The 19,374-nt window shown below is 48.2% G+C and overlaps 1 protein-coding gene across 3 annotated transcripts in view; it reads right to left on the bottom strand.

Moving 5' to 3' along the window:
* Positions 1–861: 861 nt before the first annotated feature.
* palld (palladin, cytoskeletal associated protein) overlaps positions 862–19,374 on the bottom strand; it is a 291,644-nt gene continuing 273,131 nt past the window's right edge. For all 3 annotated transcript variants that reach the window (XM_080189490.1, XM_080189488.1, XM_080189489.1), the window contains 5 exons: positions 18,943–19,075; positions 12,868–13,075; positions 10,357–10,522; positions 6,310–6,443; positions 862–1,171 (listed from right to left, as the gene is read on the bottom strand). In XM_080189490.1, the coding sequence (XP_080045616.1) occupies positions 999–1,171; positions 6,310–6,443; positions 10,357–10,522; positions 12,868–13,075; positions 18,943–19,075 (814 nt within the window). In that variant the 3' untranslated portion in view covers positions 862–998. The remainder of the gene's footprint in view (positions 1,172–6,309; positions 6,444–10,356; positions 10,523–12,867; positions 13,076–18,942; positions 19,076–19,374) is intronic.

The following is a 19,374-nucleotide window of genomic DNA, read 5'->3' on the forward strand; positions in this document are numbered from 1 at the left end:
TTCTTCAGCCTCCTCACAGAGTGCCAGTCCAGCCAAAAGAAGCCCTCCTTGGCTTCTGGTCTAACGCACGCCAGTAGCACAATGTGGGTCAGTGGCCAGATAGATAGACTTTTCCGCTACTTAAGGGTGAATTAAGAGATGATGAAAAGGCAAATGCTCAGGCGAAACCGGGCGAGGCGCGCCACGGTCCGAGAAAGACTCTCTGCCAATATGAAATACAGGGTTGACCAACTTGCCAGGTAACTGCGCCCCATGGGTTGACGGGACCCTTCACTGCTTTACTGGAAAAGCCCTTGTTTAAATTTCCCAAAGCTAAATCGGAATTGGAGCTCCCAAAATGCATAAATAACCACACCTATTGCCCCACGCGCCCCCCCCCCCCCACCCCCCCATTTCCAAACAAACAGAAGGGAACACAACCCTTCCTCATTGAGTCACCACGCACAGAACACATCACCCTCAAGTCTTGTTGAGTCCAGGCACTTGGTGATGCTGACTATCTGAGATATATCCTTTTAAAAACGTATATATAATGGTTTATATAAACGCATATATAAATGGTTTATAATAAAACTTGAAGCCACTGTGTAGCAAAACACCTACTTTACAATCCAACCATGCAAGGTGAGACATGGATTATAAAATGTATGAATGTGCCGAACCCAATCCAGTACCAGTCAGTCTTCTCTTCGATTTCTGTTCAAATTGTCCTCACCCTATCCCCACACTTCTTGTATTGACGCATATTTTTCTTTTTTAAAAAAAAAAGCAAAGGTGTTTGGTGTCTACGGACTTGACGAAATGATAAGTCTGGATGCAGTCACACCCCCTCCCCTCCCCACCCCAGCCAACCCTCCCCCACCCCTACCACAAGAAGCAGTTCCTCGCTGCGTGTAATCCAGATAACCTCCTCTTTCTCCCTCTCTCCCCCTTTCTCTCCCTCGTTCGCGTCCTCTCTCTCTCTCTCTCTCTCACACTCACTCTCCCCGAGAATTTGGCTACAGGTCGTCGCTCTCCACCAGGTTGGATTGAGGGCTGAGGTGGAGGGGATTAGCCTCAGGCAGGAACGCTGACTTGATGTCGAGTCCTTGGTCGGTGAGCGCGGCGTAGCGGCTGGCGGAGGGTCGCACTTTCTTTGGCTTGGAGCTGGGAGTCTGGTGCCACTGGGGAGCTGCAGGTGAATAAACAAAGACAGGCTTTCAGCAAACGAAAGCAAAGTAGAGACATCCCTCCCGTTGGCTACAAAGCACTTCGGATCTTGAGCCTGGCGGTCATGAATGGTACTTTGTAAATGCAAGACGAGTCAACGGCCCAGTGGTATTATCAGTGGATTATCAACCCAGAAACTCAGCTAATGTTCTGGGGACCCGGGTTCGAATCCCGCCACGGCAGATGGTGGAATCTGAATTCAATAAAAGATATCTGGAATTAGGAACCTACTGATGACCATGAAACCAATGTTGGAAAAACCCATCTGGTTCACTAGTGTCCTTCAGGGAAGGAAATCTGCTGTCCTTACCCGGTCTGGCCTACATGTGACTCCAGAGCCACAGCAACGTGGTTGACTCTCAACTGTCAAAATGGCGGCGTGGGCTCGTTGGGCCAAAGGGCCTGTTTCCCGGGCTGTTTCTGTTCTTTGTTCATTGTCTTCGGGCAACTAGGGATGGGCAACAAATGCTGGCCCAGCCAGCCACGCCCACGTCCCACGAATTAAAAAATGACAAAGAGCTTTATAAATAAAGCAAGGGTAGAGTTTTCCTGTCCCCGCCCCCCCCCCCCCCCCCCATGGGAATCGTAGTAGTGGGAGCACACCATGCGGTGCAGGAGAGGCCCTTCAGCCCATCGAGGCTGCACCGATGCATGAAAGGCCCTGACCTGCCCACCTAGCCCCACTTGCCAGCACTTGGCCCATAGCCCTGAATGTTCTGATGGGCCAAGTGCTCATCCAGGTACTTTTTAAAGGATGTGGGGCATCCCGCCTCCACCACCCCTCCCAGGCAGCGCATTCCAGACCCTCACCGCCCTCTGGGTAAAGAAGATTTTCCTTAAATCCCCCCTAAACTTCCCACCCCTCGCTTTTAACTTGTGTCCCCTCCTGACTGACCCTTCAACTAAGGGGAACAGCTGCTCCCTATCCACTCTGTCTGCGCCCCTCATAATCTCGAACGCCTCGATCAGGTCACCACCCCCCCCTGCCCCAGTCTTCTCTGCTCCAGTGAAAACAACCCAAGCCTGTCCAATCTCTCGACATAACTTAAATGTTCCATCCCAGGCAGCATCCGGGCGAATCCCCTCTGCATCCCCTCCAGTACAATCACACCCTTAATATCCAGCCTGGGGTGAGCGCAGCCCGAAAATCCCAGCCAAAGAGTTTCTGAGAGTTTAGATCACTGTTGGGGATAGCACTCAATCTCAGTGTATTGTGAGGAGACAAAACATCACAGTCGTTTGGTGGTACAGGGCTTGAGCATTGCTGAAAAGATGAGACGCGTCGAAGCTTTTCACCTCGCAGTCATCAGGGCGCTCAACAAGTTAAGATGGGAACAACAATCTATAGTGAAAAATAAGAAAGTGCTGATTGGTAGGCCAGCAGAGTCTGATTGATAGAGGCATTGCCAGAGAGAATGCACCAGCTGATGGTGACTGAAAGTTAACTGCCTAGCATTGTTTGAAACTTAAACCAGGTAGTTTGACCCTGTATCTCAAAACTTTGAGAAACAGGTGAAATGAGCTGTATCACATTGATACTACTCAATGGCAACACGAGTGGTATTCACCACTACTAAGATGCTGCCATCAAGCGAAACAGATGTTCTATCATACAAATAATAATGTGCTATATGAATTTGGGTATCCGTATGATGATACGTACATAGGTTATATATCCCAAAAACTGGTGATCATATCAAACACATTGTCCAAGCCAACGGACGAAGTACTGACTGTACCCAACCAGACTAGGCTTGCAAACTCAATACAGCTTCCAACATTAGATGCGATTCCATGATTAGCAAATGCTGTTCAAATAATCATCACTGTACTCAGAATTACACTGACAACCAATTTAAGATTGGCAGCCGGTTCGCAGTATGAAACATTTGCGTGTATTGGAAGCTTCGTTAAAGGGAAGTCATGTCTGACAAATTTACTGGAGTTCTATGAGGATGTGTCTAGGGCGGTGGATAGAGGAGAGCCGGTGGATGTGGTCTTTCTTGATTTTCAGAAGGTGTTTGACAAGGTACCTCACAAGAGTTAATTGCAGAAGGTAAGGGGGCATGGAGTTGGGGGTAGGGTGTTAGCATGGATAGAGGGCTGGTTGTCAAATAGGAGGCAGAGAGTGGGGGTCAATGGGTGCTATTCGGATTGGCGGATGGTGACTAGTGGAGTGCCCCAGAGGTTGGTGCTGGGGCCTCAGCTATTTACCATTTATATAGATGATCTGGAGGAGGGAACCGAGTGTAGGGTGTCGAAATTTGCTGATGACACCAAAATTGGTGGAAAGGCAAATTGTGCGGAGGGCGGTGAGAGTCTACAGAAGGATCTAGATGGGCTGGGCGAATGGGCCAGGAACTGGCAAATGGAATTTAATGTTGGCAAGTGCGAGGTGGTCCACTTTGGTAGGAAGAATGGTAGGAAGGATTATTACTTACGTGGAGAAAAACTGCGGCAGGCGACGGTGCAGAGGGACCTCGGGGTCCTTGTGCATGAGTCGCAAAAACCCAGCTTGCAGGTGCAGCAGGTGGTCAGGAAGGCGAATGGGATGCTGGCCTTCATAGCGAGGGGGATTGAATATAAAAGTAGGGAGGTCTTGCTGCGGCTGTATAGGGCATTGGTGAGGCCGCAGCTGGAGTACTGTGTGCAGTTTTGGGCGCCATACTTACGCAAGGATATTTTGGCCTTGGAGGGAGTGCAGAGGAGGTTTACTAGGCTGATGCCGGAGTTGAAGGGGTTGAGCTATGAGGAGAGGCTGAATAAATTAGGCTTGTACTTGTTAGAGTTTAGAAGAATGAGGGGAGATCTCATTGAGACGTATAAGATGATGAATGGGATGGATAGGATAGAGGTGGAGAGACTCTTCCCGCTCAGAAAGGATAGTAGGACTAGGGGACACAGCCTCAAGATAAAGGGGGGGTGGTTTAGAACGGAGTTGAGGAGGAACTTCTTCACTCAAAGGGTGGTGAATCCCTGGAATTCTCTGCCCGTTGAAGTGGTGGAGGCTACCTCGCTAAATATTTTTAAGACGCGGGTTGATGGGTTTTTGATAAGAGAGGGGATTAAGGGTTATGGGGAGAGGGCGGGAATGTGGAACTGAGCCACGACAGATCAGCCATGATCTTATTGAATGGCGGGGCAGGCTCGAAGGGCTAGTTGGCCTACTCCTGCTCCTATTTCTTATGTTCTTACATGTCTTAATAGACAGGTTTCTGCTCTTTGCAGACAGGAAGAACATGTACACACATTGCAACTGTTCCAGCTAAACAAAGTAAGTGAGAGCCATTTGCTGGATCATTCCTCAGGGCAATGCCTTGACCAATCAGGGTCAAACTACCCGAGGTTTAAATTTCAAGCAACCAGGGTCTACTTGCCAACCAATCAGCACTCTCTTCTCACACTGTATAAATGATTGTTTTCCACACTTACATTGGCACTTATATCGGTAAATCGGGCAGCAGGGTGGCACAGTGGTTTGCACTGCTCCCTCAGAGTGCCAGGGGCCTGAGTTTGATCCCTGGCTTGGATCACTGTCTGCGTGGAGTCAACACATTCTCCCCGTGACTGCGTGGGTTTCCTCCGGATGCTCCGGTTTCATCCCACAGTCCAAAAGACATGCTGGTTCGGGTGCGTTGACCGTGCTAAATTCTCCCTCAGTGTATCCGAACAGGCAAGTGAGGCAACGAGGGGATTTTCACAATGACTTCATTGCAGCGTTAATGTAAGCCTTACTTGTGACTAATAAGTAAATAAACTTTAACTTTGCTGTTCTTGTCAAGTGGCCTGATGAGTACAAGACGAAAGCCTTTGATACATCTTTTTCAGCGGCACAAATCATCGTGCTGAGACAAAAACTGTCACATGTAATGAAGATCTGATAACCAGACCATTGCTGTAACATCTCTACTTGTTCCAAGTTACTTCATTGGCTGTGATGCGCACTGGAACTGTGTGATGTTTAAATGTCATTGCCCTCAGGCAAGATTCTTCTCATGATCTTTAAGCTTTAGAACTCTCTACCATTAACCTTTCTGCTCTTTGTAAGTCATTGGCTGGGTGAAGGTTTTGGGACGGCCCCAGGATGTGACAGATGCTACTTAAATTAAGAGGTTACAGGTCCAGGCTCTAGTGCAAAATCAAGGTTGACTCTTCACTGTCGAGGCAGTGACATAGTGGTACTGTCACTGGACTAGTAACCGTGAGACCCAGGGCAATGTTCTGGGGACACGGGTTCAAATCTTGCCATGGCAGATGGTGAAACTTCAATCCAATAAAAATCGGAAAATAAAAATCTAATGCTGACCATGAAGCCATTTGCGATTGTCATAAAATCCCATCTGTGTTCACCAATGTCCTTTAGGGAAGGAAATCTGCTGTCCTTACCTGTTCTGGCCTACCTATGACTCCAGACCCACAGCAATGTGGTCAACTCTTAAAAAAAATGCCCTTAGAGATGGGCAATAATTGCTGTGGACACAGCCCATAAACAAATTTTTTCTTACTGAAGTTTATTTATGAGTGTCACAGTAGGCTTACTTTAACAGTTAATGAAGTTACTGTGAAAATCCCCTAGTCACCACACTTTTGGATACACTGAGGGATAATTTGGCTTGGCCGATGCACCTCACCACCACGACTTTCAGACGGTGGGATGGAAAGCAGAACGCCTGGAGAAAACCCACATAAACATGGGGAGAACGTGCAGACTCCGCATGGGCAGTGAGCCAAGCTGGGATCGAACCTGGGTCCCTGGCGCTGTGAGGCAGCAGTGCTAACCACTGTGTCACCTTGCAAACCCCATGGCGTACTAATATAGCAACATAGAAGATAGGAGCAGGAGGAGGCCATTTGGCCCTTTGAGCTGCTCCACCATTCATCACGATCATGGCTGATCGTCCAACTCAATAGCCCTAATCCTGCTTTCTCCCCATAACCTTTGATCATGCTCCCCACAAGCGCTATATCCAGCTGCTTCACCGTTGGAGGTGCCGTTTTTCAGATAAGGCATTAAACCCAGGCCCCAAGTGGCTATATGAATGCAAATGCTTCTGACAAATCAGGGAACATGTTACGCTTTTGGGGTTGAGTTGGACTCACTGTAAACATCCAGCTTGGCTGTACAGGATATTATCCCAGCCTCGTTTTTAGCAGACACAGTGTACCACGCAGCATCCTCCTTTGTGGTTGGCTGAATTAGCAGGCAGATGTACCCCTTGTTGTCATGGTGCATGCTGAGGGATGAAAAATGTATCGTGGTTACTCAAGCAGAATGGAACTACAACAAGGAAACATTCACTGCAATCCCATCAACTCTACCTGCAACAGGCCACTCAGCACTGCCACGATTCACCAAGGCTCCTCGTACAGCACCTTCCAAACCCACAACCAAGGACAAGTGCGGTAGACACACGGGAACACCACCTCCTGCAGGTTACCCTCTAAGCCGCTCACCATCCTGACTTGGAAATATATCATCGCTGTTCCTTCCCTGTTGCTGGATCAAAATCCTGGAATTCACTCCCTAACAATCCACAGTGTGTGGACTGTAGCAATTCAAGGGTGGCACAGTGGTTAGCACTGCTGCTTCACAGCGCCAGGGACCCGGGTTCAATTCCAGCCTTGGGTCACTGTCTGTGTAGAAATTGCACATTCTCTCACGGGTTTCCTTTGGGTGCACCGGTTTCCTCCCACAGTCCAAAGATGTGCAGGTTAGGGTTGACTGTCTGTGCTAAATTGACCCTAGTATCAGGCCGATTAGCAGGGTAAATATGTGGGGTTATGGGGATATGGCCTGGAGGGGGATTGTTATCGGTGCAGATTCGATGGGCTGAATGGCCTCCTTCTGTACTGTAGGGGCGCTATGATTCTAATGGAGGGGAGCTCTATCTCTGAAGTCGGCTGTTTCTCTGTTTATGGCAACACTTAAAATCATTTAAAGTTTTAAAATTTATTTATTAGTGCCACAAGTCGGCTTACATTAACACTGCAATGAAGTTACTGTGAAAATCCCCTGGTCGCCACACTCTGGCACCTGTTCGGATACACTGAGGGAGAATTTAGCACGGCCAATGCACCTAACCAGCATGTCTTTCAGACTGTGGGAGGAAACCGGAACGCCCGGAGGAAACCCGCACAGACATGGGGAGAACATGCAGACTCCGCACAGACAGCGACCCAAGCATAGAGTCCCTCAGTACAGAAGGGCGCCATTCAGCCCATCAAGTTTGCCCAGCCTTCAGGTTTACATCGCCCTACACTAGCCCCCATACCCCGTACATTTATCGTGGCTAATCCACCTAACCTACACACCTTGGGACACTAAGGAGCAATTTAGCATGGCCAATCCCACCTAACCAGAACGTCTTTTGGCCTGTGGGAGGAAGCTGGAGCACCCGGAGGAAACCCATGCAGACGCGGGGAGAATGTACAGACTCCACACAGACAGTGACCCAAGCCGGGAATCGAACGCAGGTCCTTGGCACTGTGAGGCAGCAGTGCTGACCACTGTGCCACCGTGCTGACCCACAGGGCTGCAAGATGCAAAAATAGACAGGGCACATGTAGCTGAGGGCACATGTTCTGGCTGTACTGTACTGACAATGGAAAGCTATCTGGAAAACAATCCCTAGCAATAACCCCTTTTAGCCTCTCTCTTTCCCTCCTCCTTGAAGACACTCAAAGCTTCTGTCTTTGGTAACCTATCATAATATCTCCTTAATTACTTATCGTCAAAGCTCCGTCTGACAATCCTGTGAAACGTCTTGGGATATTTCTCTGCCTTAAAGGTGCTATATAAATACATGCTATAGTTGTTAATGAATGCATCTGCATCAGAAGATATAGAACAGCGCAGAAAATGACTATGCTTTAATAATAGACAGACACATTTTACCCACATACATACATTTAAAACAACTTTGACTCTGTGGTTCCCTTTTCAGTGGATGGCTTCAGAATTGAAGGGATTTGAATAAACTGTAATTATGCTCTTCTTATCTGATGAAGGGTTCGCTGAGGGTTAAAGATTGAGGTAGATTCTTCACTGAGAGAGTGGTTGGGGTGTGGAATAGACTGCCTGCTGTGAGAGTGGAGTCGGACACTTTAGGAGCTTTCAGAAGGCTACTGGACAGGCACATGGAGCACACCAGAATGATGGGGAGTGGGATAGCTTGATCTTGGGATTGGACATAGCTCGGCACAACATTGAGGGCTGAAGGGCCTGTACTGTGCTGTAATGTTCTATGTTCTAACTGGAGAGAGAGTTTCAAGGTGATTGAATCTGTGGAATTTGATTGTTTACAGGAGATACAAACCTAACATCTCAATTTATAATGAAATTATGGGCGGCACGGTGGCACAGTGGTTAGCACTGCTGCCTCACAGCCTCAGGGACTTGGGTTCGATTCCTGGCTTGGGTCACTACCTGTGCGTTCTCCCCGTGTCTGCGTGGGTTTCCTCTGGGTGCTCTGGTTTCCTCCCACAGTCCCAAGATGTGCAGGTTAGGTGGATTGGCCATGTTACGGGAATAGGGTCTGGGTGGGATTGTGGTCAGTGCTGACTCGATGGGCCGAATGGCTCCTTCTGGACTGTAGGGATCTATGAAGTGGTTTCACACGTGCTCTTTTTTCTGTTCTTTCGGGGAATGTGGGTGTCACTGGCTAGACCAGCATTTATTTGCCCATCCCTGATTGTCCTTGAGAAGGTGGTGGTGAGCTGCCTCCTTGAACCATTGCAGTCCATGTGGTGTAGGTACATCCACAGTGCTGTTAGGGAGGGAGTTCCTTTAACAAAAGGGAATTTTTCCAGCTTAGAGGGGGGGAGGCTTCACAGCGGTTATGCTACTGATTAGTAATCGAGAGACGTGAGCTCACATCCCAGCATGGAGGGTAATGTAGTACAACTCATGAAATAAAGCTGGAATAAAAGCTGGCTCAGTTATTGATAACAATGAAACTTACTGGATTGTTGTAAAAACCTGATGGCTCATCCTTGTCCAGCAATAAAGCAATCCAGCATGGAAACAGGCCCTTCGGCCCAACTTGTCATCGCTGACCATAGTGCCCTCTCAGCTAGTCCCAACTGCCTGTGTTTGGCCTAAACCCCTCCAATCCTTTCCCATCCATGTACTTATCCAAATGTTTTTGCATGTTGCTATTGTCCCTGCCTCAACCACTTCCTTTGGCAGATACCTGTTAAGGCTCCAGCTACTTTCTCCCCTTGCCTTCCACTGTAACCTGGGATAGATCCCATTTGGCCCTGGGTACTTGTCTACCTTAATGCAATTTAGGCTACTCAACACTTCCTCCCTCAATACAGTGATTCTCATTCACACACCTATCCCTGACCTCAACATCCGTCATGTCCTTCTCCTTGGTCAATACCGAGATAAAGCACTCATTAAGGATCTCACCCATTTTCTCCATGTATAACTTCCCTCCATTGTCCTTGAGTGTGCCTACTCTTTCTCTTGCCATCCTCTCGCTCCTAATATAAAAAGCCTTGGAATTCTCCTTGACTCTGTTTGCTAACAATAACTCATGACTCCTTTCAGCCCTCCTAATTCCACGTTTAAGCTCCTTCCTACTTTTACTCTACTCCTTCGAGGGCTTCATCATTTTTTTATTGGCCTATCATATGCTTCCTTTTTCCTTCTGACTAAGCTTACAATTTCCCTCGTCATCCATGGTTCCCAAATCCTGCCATTTCTATTCCTCATTTTTGCAGGGCCTGCACTTTAATCAACTGTCCTTTAAAAGCCTCCCACGTGCCAGATGTGGATTTGCCCGCAAATAGCCGCTCCCAATCCACATCCCCCAGTTCCTGTCTAATTTGGCTGACATGTGACCCTTGAAGCAGAACAATGCGATTGGCTCTTAACTGCCCTCTGAAATGGCCGAGAAAGCCACTCTGGAAGGCAGCCGATCACCGTCTTGTCAAGGGCAGTCAGAGATGGGTGTCCAAGATGGGCCTGAGCAATAGGATTACTGTAGTGCTCAGTCTATCGAGCACATTGGGTTACCAATATCTCGTCCTGTCTCATGACGGACAGCGATGGACTACAGTTCAAGAAATGCACCCTTAAAGGCACGTGCACATCACTACAACCAACCCTCGGCTGGGCAGGAAATCCCGAGCTCCGCTCACCTTACTCGCTCCGTGTTCTGAGTAAGAGACTCGTTGTTCTTCTTCCAGAAGATCTGAGGGTACGGCACACCAAAGACACGACACTCTAACCGTATCGGATATCCCTCGGCCACCCCGGTGTTCTGCAGCTTCTCGATAAATACCGGGGCTCTGACCATCTCTTTAGCTGTCGGGGAGGAACACAATGAAGTCAGTCAGAGAAAAAGAAACTCGGAATCTCATTTTGCCACAAGGGTTGAATTCCGAGGTCAGAATTTCACGCTCCCCTCACCATATCCCGCTTCTCCCAGGCATGGAGCCGCACGGAGGGGATTTCCCCGGGTTTCCGTCTGCTGTGACCTCACAGAATCAGTGCAGAAGAGGCCCTTCGGCCCATCGATTCCACATCGATGCATGACCTGCCCATCTAATTCCACTTGCCAGCACTTGGCCCGTAGCCTTGAATGTCATGGCGTGACAAGTACTTCTAACACCAGGAAGGGCGTCGGACGGGAAGCCCATCCTTGCCTCAATTCAGGCCCTCAATTAGCCAATTAAAAGCCATTCCCCAGCTCCTGCCAATGACTTTGTCCTCAGGTCCCTGGTACTTGAGGCCAGGAAGCCCTCCCTGCAATGCCTCTTCCGGCCACTGCAGCGCTGTGCCTGGAGTGACTGAAAAGCTGTCGGCGTGGTTGGGTGGATTTCCTGCCTCTGCCAATCAATGCTTGACAGCAGAAAATGGCATTGGGATTGCAGGAATTGGCGGGAATGTGTTGCCTGCTGACTCTTCAGATGCTGGGGGCACATTCAGGCCCAAGCTTCTGTTCATTTTCCAATATTGTTGATGGAAAGCTGATTGGGTGAGACAACCAATGTCCCAGTCTCAGCCCAGTGAGGATTGCTGCTCTGTTAGGCACTCCAACAGTTACAAAGAGGAGACGGTCTTGAACAAAGGGAAATAGCTACAAGATAAAGGGTTGGGCATCATGGGGGAGGCAATGGCCTCGTGGTATTATTGCTAGACTATTTCTTCCTTTAAGCAAGTTACCCAGATATAGAACATCCAGTGACTAATTTTTGATGGTTGGGTGGGGATACTCGGAGACACAGGGACCAGACTCACACTGGGATGAACATCTGAGAGGGGAGTTTACACAATTGTGATCTATGTGAGAGGTTTAATTCAATTCTGCCTCAGTATTAAACGCTGTACTGTAGTAAATTTGATAGTGTTAGCCAGAGCGTGTATACCCAGTCTGGGAGATCTGATGGGGACTGGGTGACAGGTGATGTGATATACTGTGATAGCCTACTTCTGTTTGATGCTCAGTGATGTAATAACCTCTGACTCAATCCCATCTCAAATTGGGGCTTTTTTAAATTTCATTCATGGGACATGGGCCTCACTGGCTGGGCCAGCATTGATTGCCCATCCCTAATGACGAGACAGAGTAGCACAGGAATGAGATGGAGAATCTGGTGAACTGGTGCGATGACAGTAATCTCTTCCTCAATGATATTGTCATCAACTTCAGGAACTTAGTGGAAACATGCCCCTCTCTACATCAATGAGGCCAAAGTAGAAATCGTCAAAACTTCAGGTTTTTAGGTGTCCAGATCATTAACAACCTATCCTGGTTCCCCGCCATGCTGACACTATAGTTAAGAAAGCCCACCAACGCCTCTGCTTTCTCAGAAGACTAAGGAAATTTGGCATGTCAGCTATGACTCTCACCAACTTTAACATATGCACCATAGAAAGCATTCTTTCTGGTTGTATCACAGCTCGGTATGGCTCCTGCTCAGCCCAAGACCGCAAGGATCTACAAAAGGTTGTGAATGAAGCCCAATCCATCACGCAAACTAGCCTCCCATCCATTGATTCCGTCTACACTTCCCGCTGCCTCGGCAAAGCAACCAGCATAATTAAGCACCCCACACACCCCAGACGTTCTCTCTTCCACCTTCTTCTTTCGGGAAAAAGATACAAAAGTCTGAGGGACATGTACCAACTGACTCAAGAACAGCTTCTTCCCTGCTGCCATCAGACTTTTGAATGGGCTTACCTTGCATTAAGTTGATCTTTTTCTACATCCCAGCTATGACTGTAACACTACATTCTGCACTCTGTCCATTTTTTCTTTATCTGCTTTGTCTGTATCGCGTGCAGGAAACAGTACTTTTCACTGTATGCTAATACAGATGACAATAATAAATCAAATATTTGCCCTTGAAAGGCAGTTGAGAGTCAACCACATTGCTGTGGCTCTGGAGTCACATGTAGCCCAGACTGGGTAAGGACGGCAAATTTCCTCTCTGAAGAACATTAGTGAATCAGATGGGTTTTTCCGACAATTGACAATGGTTTCATGGTCATCAGTAGATTCTTAATTCCAGATATTTTTTATAGAATTCAGGTTCTATAATGTGGCAGGATTTGGACCTGGGTACCCAGAACGTTAGCTGAGTTTCTGGATTAATAATCTAGCGATAATACCATGGGGCCATCGCCTCCCCTATTGTAGATCGTACCTGCAACGATTAGCTCGAGACTGAAACAGTTCTGGCCAGCTCGGTTGGTGGCTATGCAGGTGTACATCCCAGCGTCTCTGGAAGTGACTGGTTCAATGACCAGGGAGTGAACGCCATTCTCACGCACGAGCATCTTGTGGCTGTTGTCGGAACGGATCTGGTTCCCATTCAGTTGCCAGATTAGGTCTGGAGTTGGAAGACCGCTGACCTGTAGGAAAACACACATGGGAGAACTGGTGAGCATGCAACACAGCAGTTTCCCCCTCAGGCAACTGTGACTGAGACAGACATGAAAGGGATAACAGATTAATCACACCACAGAACATTCTCCTGAGGTGTGTTATTACTTTGTAAGCCAAGGTTTCCATTTATGCGTCAGCTTTGGGTGTCAGTCTGAAGTTTGCTGCTAGCATTCTCTCTCCTCTGAGTCAGATGTTTCTTGGTTCACGCACTGCTGCCTCATAGCTCCAGGGACCTGGGTTCAACTCCCGACTAGGGTCACTGCCTGTGTGGAGTTTGCACATTCTCCGAGTCTGTGTGGGTTTCCTCCGGGTGCTCCCACAGTACGAAAGACGTGGTGGTTAGGTGCATTGGCCATGTTAAATTCTCCCTCAGTGTACCCGAACAGGTGCTAGAGTGCGGCAACTAAGGGATTTTCACAGTAACTTCATTGCGGTGTTAATGTAAGCCGACTTGTGACTAATCAATAACTTTACTCCTCAGAGGCCTGAAACCAAAACCCAAAGCTGGGGCTACCATCGCAATACTTTGGGACAGCTGCATCATCAGAGGTTCTGTGCTTCAGATTAGATGTTAAACTGAAGCACCATTTTCCCCCTCAAATTGTTTTAAAAACAAGAGCATCTTTAAAAATGTGTTTACGGGGTGTGGGTGCCACTGGTTGGACTAGCATTTATTGTCCATCTCAGTTGCCCCTGAGAAAGTGGTGGTGGTGAGCCGCCTTCTTGAACCAACAGCAGTCCACGTGCTGTAGGTACACCCACAGTGCTGTTAGGGAGGGAACTCCAGGGTTTTGGCTCAGTGACAGTGAAGGAATGGTGATATATTTCCAAGTTAGGGTTGTTGCAAAGTTGCTGTTTGTAAAATTATTTTTAAAAATTGTAAAATGCTAACAGGTGAAAGTATCCCATGATCCGTTTAAAAAAAAGTAGTGTTTTTTCTGTACTTAAAGTTTAACAAAGAATTTTTTAAAAAATTGCAGGTGTATAAGCAGTACACAGATTAAAACACTTGTGCTGAAAGGCAAAACAGCAGGGTTGCTTTTGTTACAGGCTTCAGGCACTTAAATCAGAACAGCCTTTTGAATTTAACCAATCAATTTAAATCAGGCACTTGGGTAACAGCAGCCTATTAGATTTAAATTTGATGTTTTGGTAACCTGAGAACCAATGCTATCGTGGGAATGTTGGAATGTCATCGGGGTATAAGAGATGGCGGGGGGGGGGGAGGCATGGGGGCAGTGGCGCAAACTGGAGAAAGATACCTGCCACACAGCTCCAGACACACTGCAACTGCTATCTGTCACAGCTAATAGCTATCAGCTCAAAGCCTCATCTGAATAGCAAAGGTACCAAACGAAGACAGAATCCAGGCAAAAGAAAGATGACAGAAGATTCCGGAGGCATCAGGTGGAAGGTAAGCACCACTTGGTCTGCTGGATCTCGTGGATTGATCTCATTCATTTGGAGAGGAACCTTCCAGAGGATCTTTCTTCCTCATTGGCCCTGGCGGTGATAGGAGTGTTGGGGAGATGGACATGGGGAGGGCTGTGGGTGGGGGGGGTGGCCAGTGCACGTCAGGCCCAGATGCTGACGTCAGTGAGCGTGGGACCTGAACGTTGGCGTCAGTGCTCAGTCCTGATTCTCTGACCATTCTGACATTGTCAACACTCGCCGGAACAACCGGCCTTTTCCTGACCCCCAATTTTGTAATTTTGGTACATCTCACATTCACCTCATGTATGCTTCAGCAGCAGGAGTGGAGTGGGGGGCGATGTAAAGAAAACATAATAGAGTTTAAACGTTTCCCGTGGGAAAACGCCCACCACCTCCAGATATGGAGATAAGGGACACAGAGGAGATGTGGAGATAAGAGTCCCCTTTGTGAGGTTTCAGTGCTGGAACATAAACAGGGAGGTGACCTGCTCCTGTGCACTACGCAATGTGTCTGACATAAGCCCATCCCAAAGCTATTATCTACGCTCAACTGACAAGCCATGGGTATACCTGTTAAACCAACACTGTTACAAATGGGTTTGGCTGTCTAAACCTTGATGAGCTATTATGAGGCTTCAAAGGGGAGGCTTTATGCTGATGGTGACATGTTTTTATCACGGTTGGTGAAGATCACCAGTCAGGCGATTTTAATACATTGACCTCCACGTTGCAAATTCACACCTGGAGCTGGGGAAATGTCTCAGCTTCCTGGCATGGGGCCTGTTCAGAAACAAAAACGGTCCAACTCCACGATTCTGGTTGGGCTGTGATCTCGTGGCTCAGCCAATCTGACTCAGTCCAGAAGGGGTTCGAGCTCAAGCGTCTGCATTTTGATTCGTGTTATCTAAGTGGAAATGATACGTGCGTGCATAATGTCTCTTACGAGCTGTTGTCAGAAATGCCCCCAGGTTATTATGTTAACATTCCGTCTGCCTTTCGTACCTATAATTCACTGCAGTCTGCCGCTCAAGATGCGAGGGCAATCCAGCCTGCGGTGATCCGAACTTCAAAAGAAAACGGAGCTTCCCCACCTCCCCTTGACTTCACTGTGACAAGGAAACACCAGACTCGCTTTTATGTAACACCTTTCACAACCTCAGGACGTAGAGGACCACAGAGGTCCTTAAGATAATGAGGGGCATACATCAGCTGGAAAATTAACATCTTTTCCCAAAGGGAGGGGAGTCTAAAACTAGAGGGCACAGGTTTTAAGGTGAGAGGGGAGAGATACAAAAGCGTCCAGAGGGGCAATTTTTTCACACAGAGGGTGGTGAGTGTCTGGAACAAGCTGCCAGAGGCAGTAGTAGAGGAGGGTACAATTTTAAAAAGCATTTGGACAGTTATATGGGTAAGATGGATATAGAGGGATATGGGCCAAATGTGGGCAATTGGGGTTAGCTTAGGGGTTTAAAAAAAAAAGGGGCGGCATGGGCAAGTTGGGCCGAAGGGCCTGTTTCCATGCTGTAAACCTCTATGACTCTAACTCAAAGGGCTTCTCAGCCAATTAAGCTCTCTTATAATTTTAAAGCCCTTTCCTGGGACATGGGCATCTCTGGCTCGGTCAGCGTCTACTGCCCATCGCGAGTTGCCCTTGAGAAGGTGGTGATGCGCCATCAGGCAGCACGGTGGCACAGCGGTTAGCACTGCTGTCTCACAGTGCCAGGGATCCGGGTTCAAATCCCGGCTCGGGTCACTGTCTGTGTGGAGCCTGTACGTTCTCCCCGTGTCTGCGTGGGTTTCCTCCGGCTCCCTTCCACAGTCCTAAAGACGAGCTGATTAGGGTGCATTGGCCGTGCTAAATTCTCCCTCGGTGTACCTGGACAGGCGCCGGAGTGCGGCGACTAGGGGATTTTCACAGTAACTTCATTGCAGTGTTAATGTAAGCCTACTTGTCACACTAATAAATAAACTTACGGAGATCTTGGTGCTGTCGGAGTTGCTGGCCTATCGGCTCAACCAGACGCACTCGAGGGTGGGACTTGCTGCCCTGGTGAAGACCCACCATCCAGCAGGTAATTCAGTGGGGGGACTGGCACAGGATGAGTTAGCTTCCCTTCCGGGCAGGGGGCGGCCGGATGGAATGTGACCCGTCAGCCTCATTAAATAAGAACGGAATACTGCGGACACTGGAAGTTGGAGACAAAATCCGAGAATGCTGGAACCAGTCAGCAGGTCCAGGATTTTAGTTCTGCATTAATTTAGCATTATACAGTGGTCTGGTGGCGCCGTGTGTCAGCTCCCTGCCTCTGAACCAGAAGCTCAGGGACCTGGTGGCCAGGGAAGAGGCACTCGTAATCTGGTCGGACAGGTTGAGTATCAACTGGGTAATCCTTCCAAACACAACGTCAATGGCAGACAGGAATATCACAGAGTCGTGGAAAACCTACAGTGCAGAAGGAGGCCATTTGGCCCATCAGGTCTGCGCTCACCCTTTCCCCACGTATTTACCCTCACTAATTCCCCTGACGCTCAGGGGCAATTTGGCACGGCCAATGCACCTAACACGCACATCTTTCGGACTGTGGAAGGAAACTGGAGCACCCGGAGGAAACCCATGCAGACACGGGGAGAATGCGCAAACTCCACATGGACAGACGCCCAAGGTCTGACTTGAACCCCGGTCCCTAGTTGCTGTGAGGCAGTGGTGCTAGCCACCGTGTCAAAGTGGACAGTGGTGTTGTTTATTGAATTAACGTTTGGGAACCATGATGTCAAGTTGCAAAACAACAAGTGTACATCAGTTAGACAAGACGGGTTAAACCACTTCAGCTGTAGATCCTCAAGATATAAGCAACACGCATAGCACGCTTACCCAGTGTGAGGTTTATCTTATACCAGCAGTATTTTCTCTCCAATCCAAGAAAGACCTCAACCAGTAACCTCAAGAACAAGAAATGTTTGCCTACGAAGAATCATCAAGCAAACAAGGGCTGGGATTTTCATCTGGAAGTCTTTAAGTTTTGTTGGATGACCCGAGGTCATCGCTATTACTGAGAACATCAACAAATGCCAGAGAATCGCATGTAAACCAATGCTTAAGCCAGATGCACAATTTACTTACCCCATGACGCCAGAGTTACGGGACCTCTTCCCCTTCAGAGTCAGAGGTGATATAATCAGGAACTTCAGCTGAAAGAATCCATTCAGCTCACTGTGTTAATGCCAGTGTTAGTTCACATCGGAGCTATCAACTCAAACCCATTTCTATGTTCAATGTTACCACTGGGGCCTTCGCGTAAAGATATAGCACCCCCAACAGTGCAGCACTCCTTTGGGTCTGCACTGGGAGAACCAGCCTAGATATTGTGTCAAGCCATTTGAACCCATAACCTTTTGACCCAGTGCTCCATCCACTGGGCCCTGACTGGAGAACATCCCATCAGGTTATTTCTTTTTACCAGTTTCTGGCTGATAATTCTGGTTCCCAAGAACGTGGGTGGCATGGTGGCACAGTGGTTAGCACTGCTGCCTCACGGTACCAGGGACCCGGGTTCGATACCCAGTTAGGGTCACTGTCTGTGGGGAGTCTGCATGGGTTTCCTCTGGGTGCTCCAGCTTCCTCCGAAAGACAGGCTGGTTCGGTGCATTGGTCATGCTACATTCTCCCTCACGTGATAAATAAACTTAAAACTTCATATCAGACAAGGAACATTTTCCCTGTCTTTTCCTCCACAGAATTTATTGAGTTTTCCCAGACCTTTCCAATTTTCAGCTTTATTGCTATTACAATATATGCTATTCTCGCAACCATCCAAGGCATTGGTGAGACCGCACCTGGAGTATTGTACATAGTTTTGGTCCCCTTATTGGAGGAAAGATGTAGTGACATTGGAGGCAGTTCAGAGGAGCTTCACTAGATTGATTCCAGAGATGAGGGGTTTGGCGTATGAAGAGAGATTGAACAGTTTAGGAATATACACCCTAGAATTGAGAAGAATGAGGGGAGATCAAATTGAGGTGATACAAGATGGTAAAAGGTATGGATAAAGTAGACGTGGAGTGGATACTTCCTCTCATGGGGCATTCTGGGGTGAGAGGTCATAGTCTTAGGATGAGGGGTAGCAAGTTTAAAACAGAGTTAGGAGAAACTACTTCTCCCAAAGGGTTGTGAATCTGTGGAATTCACTGCCCTGAAGTGTAGTAGATGGTGGGACAGTGAGTAAATTTAAGGAGGACTTAGACAAACTTTGATTTGGTAATGAGTTGAAGGGTTAGGGGGGAAGGCAGGAAAATGGGGCTCAGGAACACATCAGCCATGATCAAATGGCGGAGTGGACTCGATGGGCCGAATGGCCTAATTACGTTCCTATATCTTACGAAGTGATCAGTTTCTGCTCACCTTGCAGTCCATCCTGCAGAGCTTCCCCTCCTGAATGACCATGTCCCCCGGTGCTTGCAGGAAGTGAGGCCGGAAGAAACGTTCCTGGATGGCCTCAGTTTCCTCCCCGCTGTCTCTGGAACGGGATCGAGGCCTGCGGGAGGTACAAAAATCATTTTAGCTGGGACAGGTTTCTGATAATCCTGCCTCTCAGGGAATAGAGCTACCCACTGGGAAACATATAACAAGACTGACATTGTTTATCCATTTGCCCCAATCCACCCTGACACAATGCCTATATTTTCTCCGGAGGCTTGACAGGGTAGGTGCTGAGGGGCTGTTTCCCCTTGTGGGAGAGTCTGGAACCAGAGAGCATCGTCTCAGAGTAAGGGGGTCACCCATTTCAGACAGAAGTGGGGAGGAATTTCTTCTCTCAGAGGGTAGTGAACCTGT

Source organism: Carcharhinus amblyrhynchos, chromosome 5 (genome assembly GCF_965287045.1).
Source record: "Carcharhinus amblyrhynchos chromosome 5, sCarAmb.v2.hapA, whole genome shotgun sequence".
Lineage (NCBI taxonomy): Eukaryota > Metazoa > Chordata > Chondrichthyes > Carcharhiniformes > Carcharhinidae > Carcharhinus > Carcharhinus amblyrhynchos.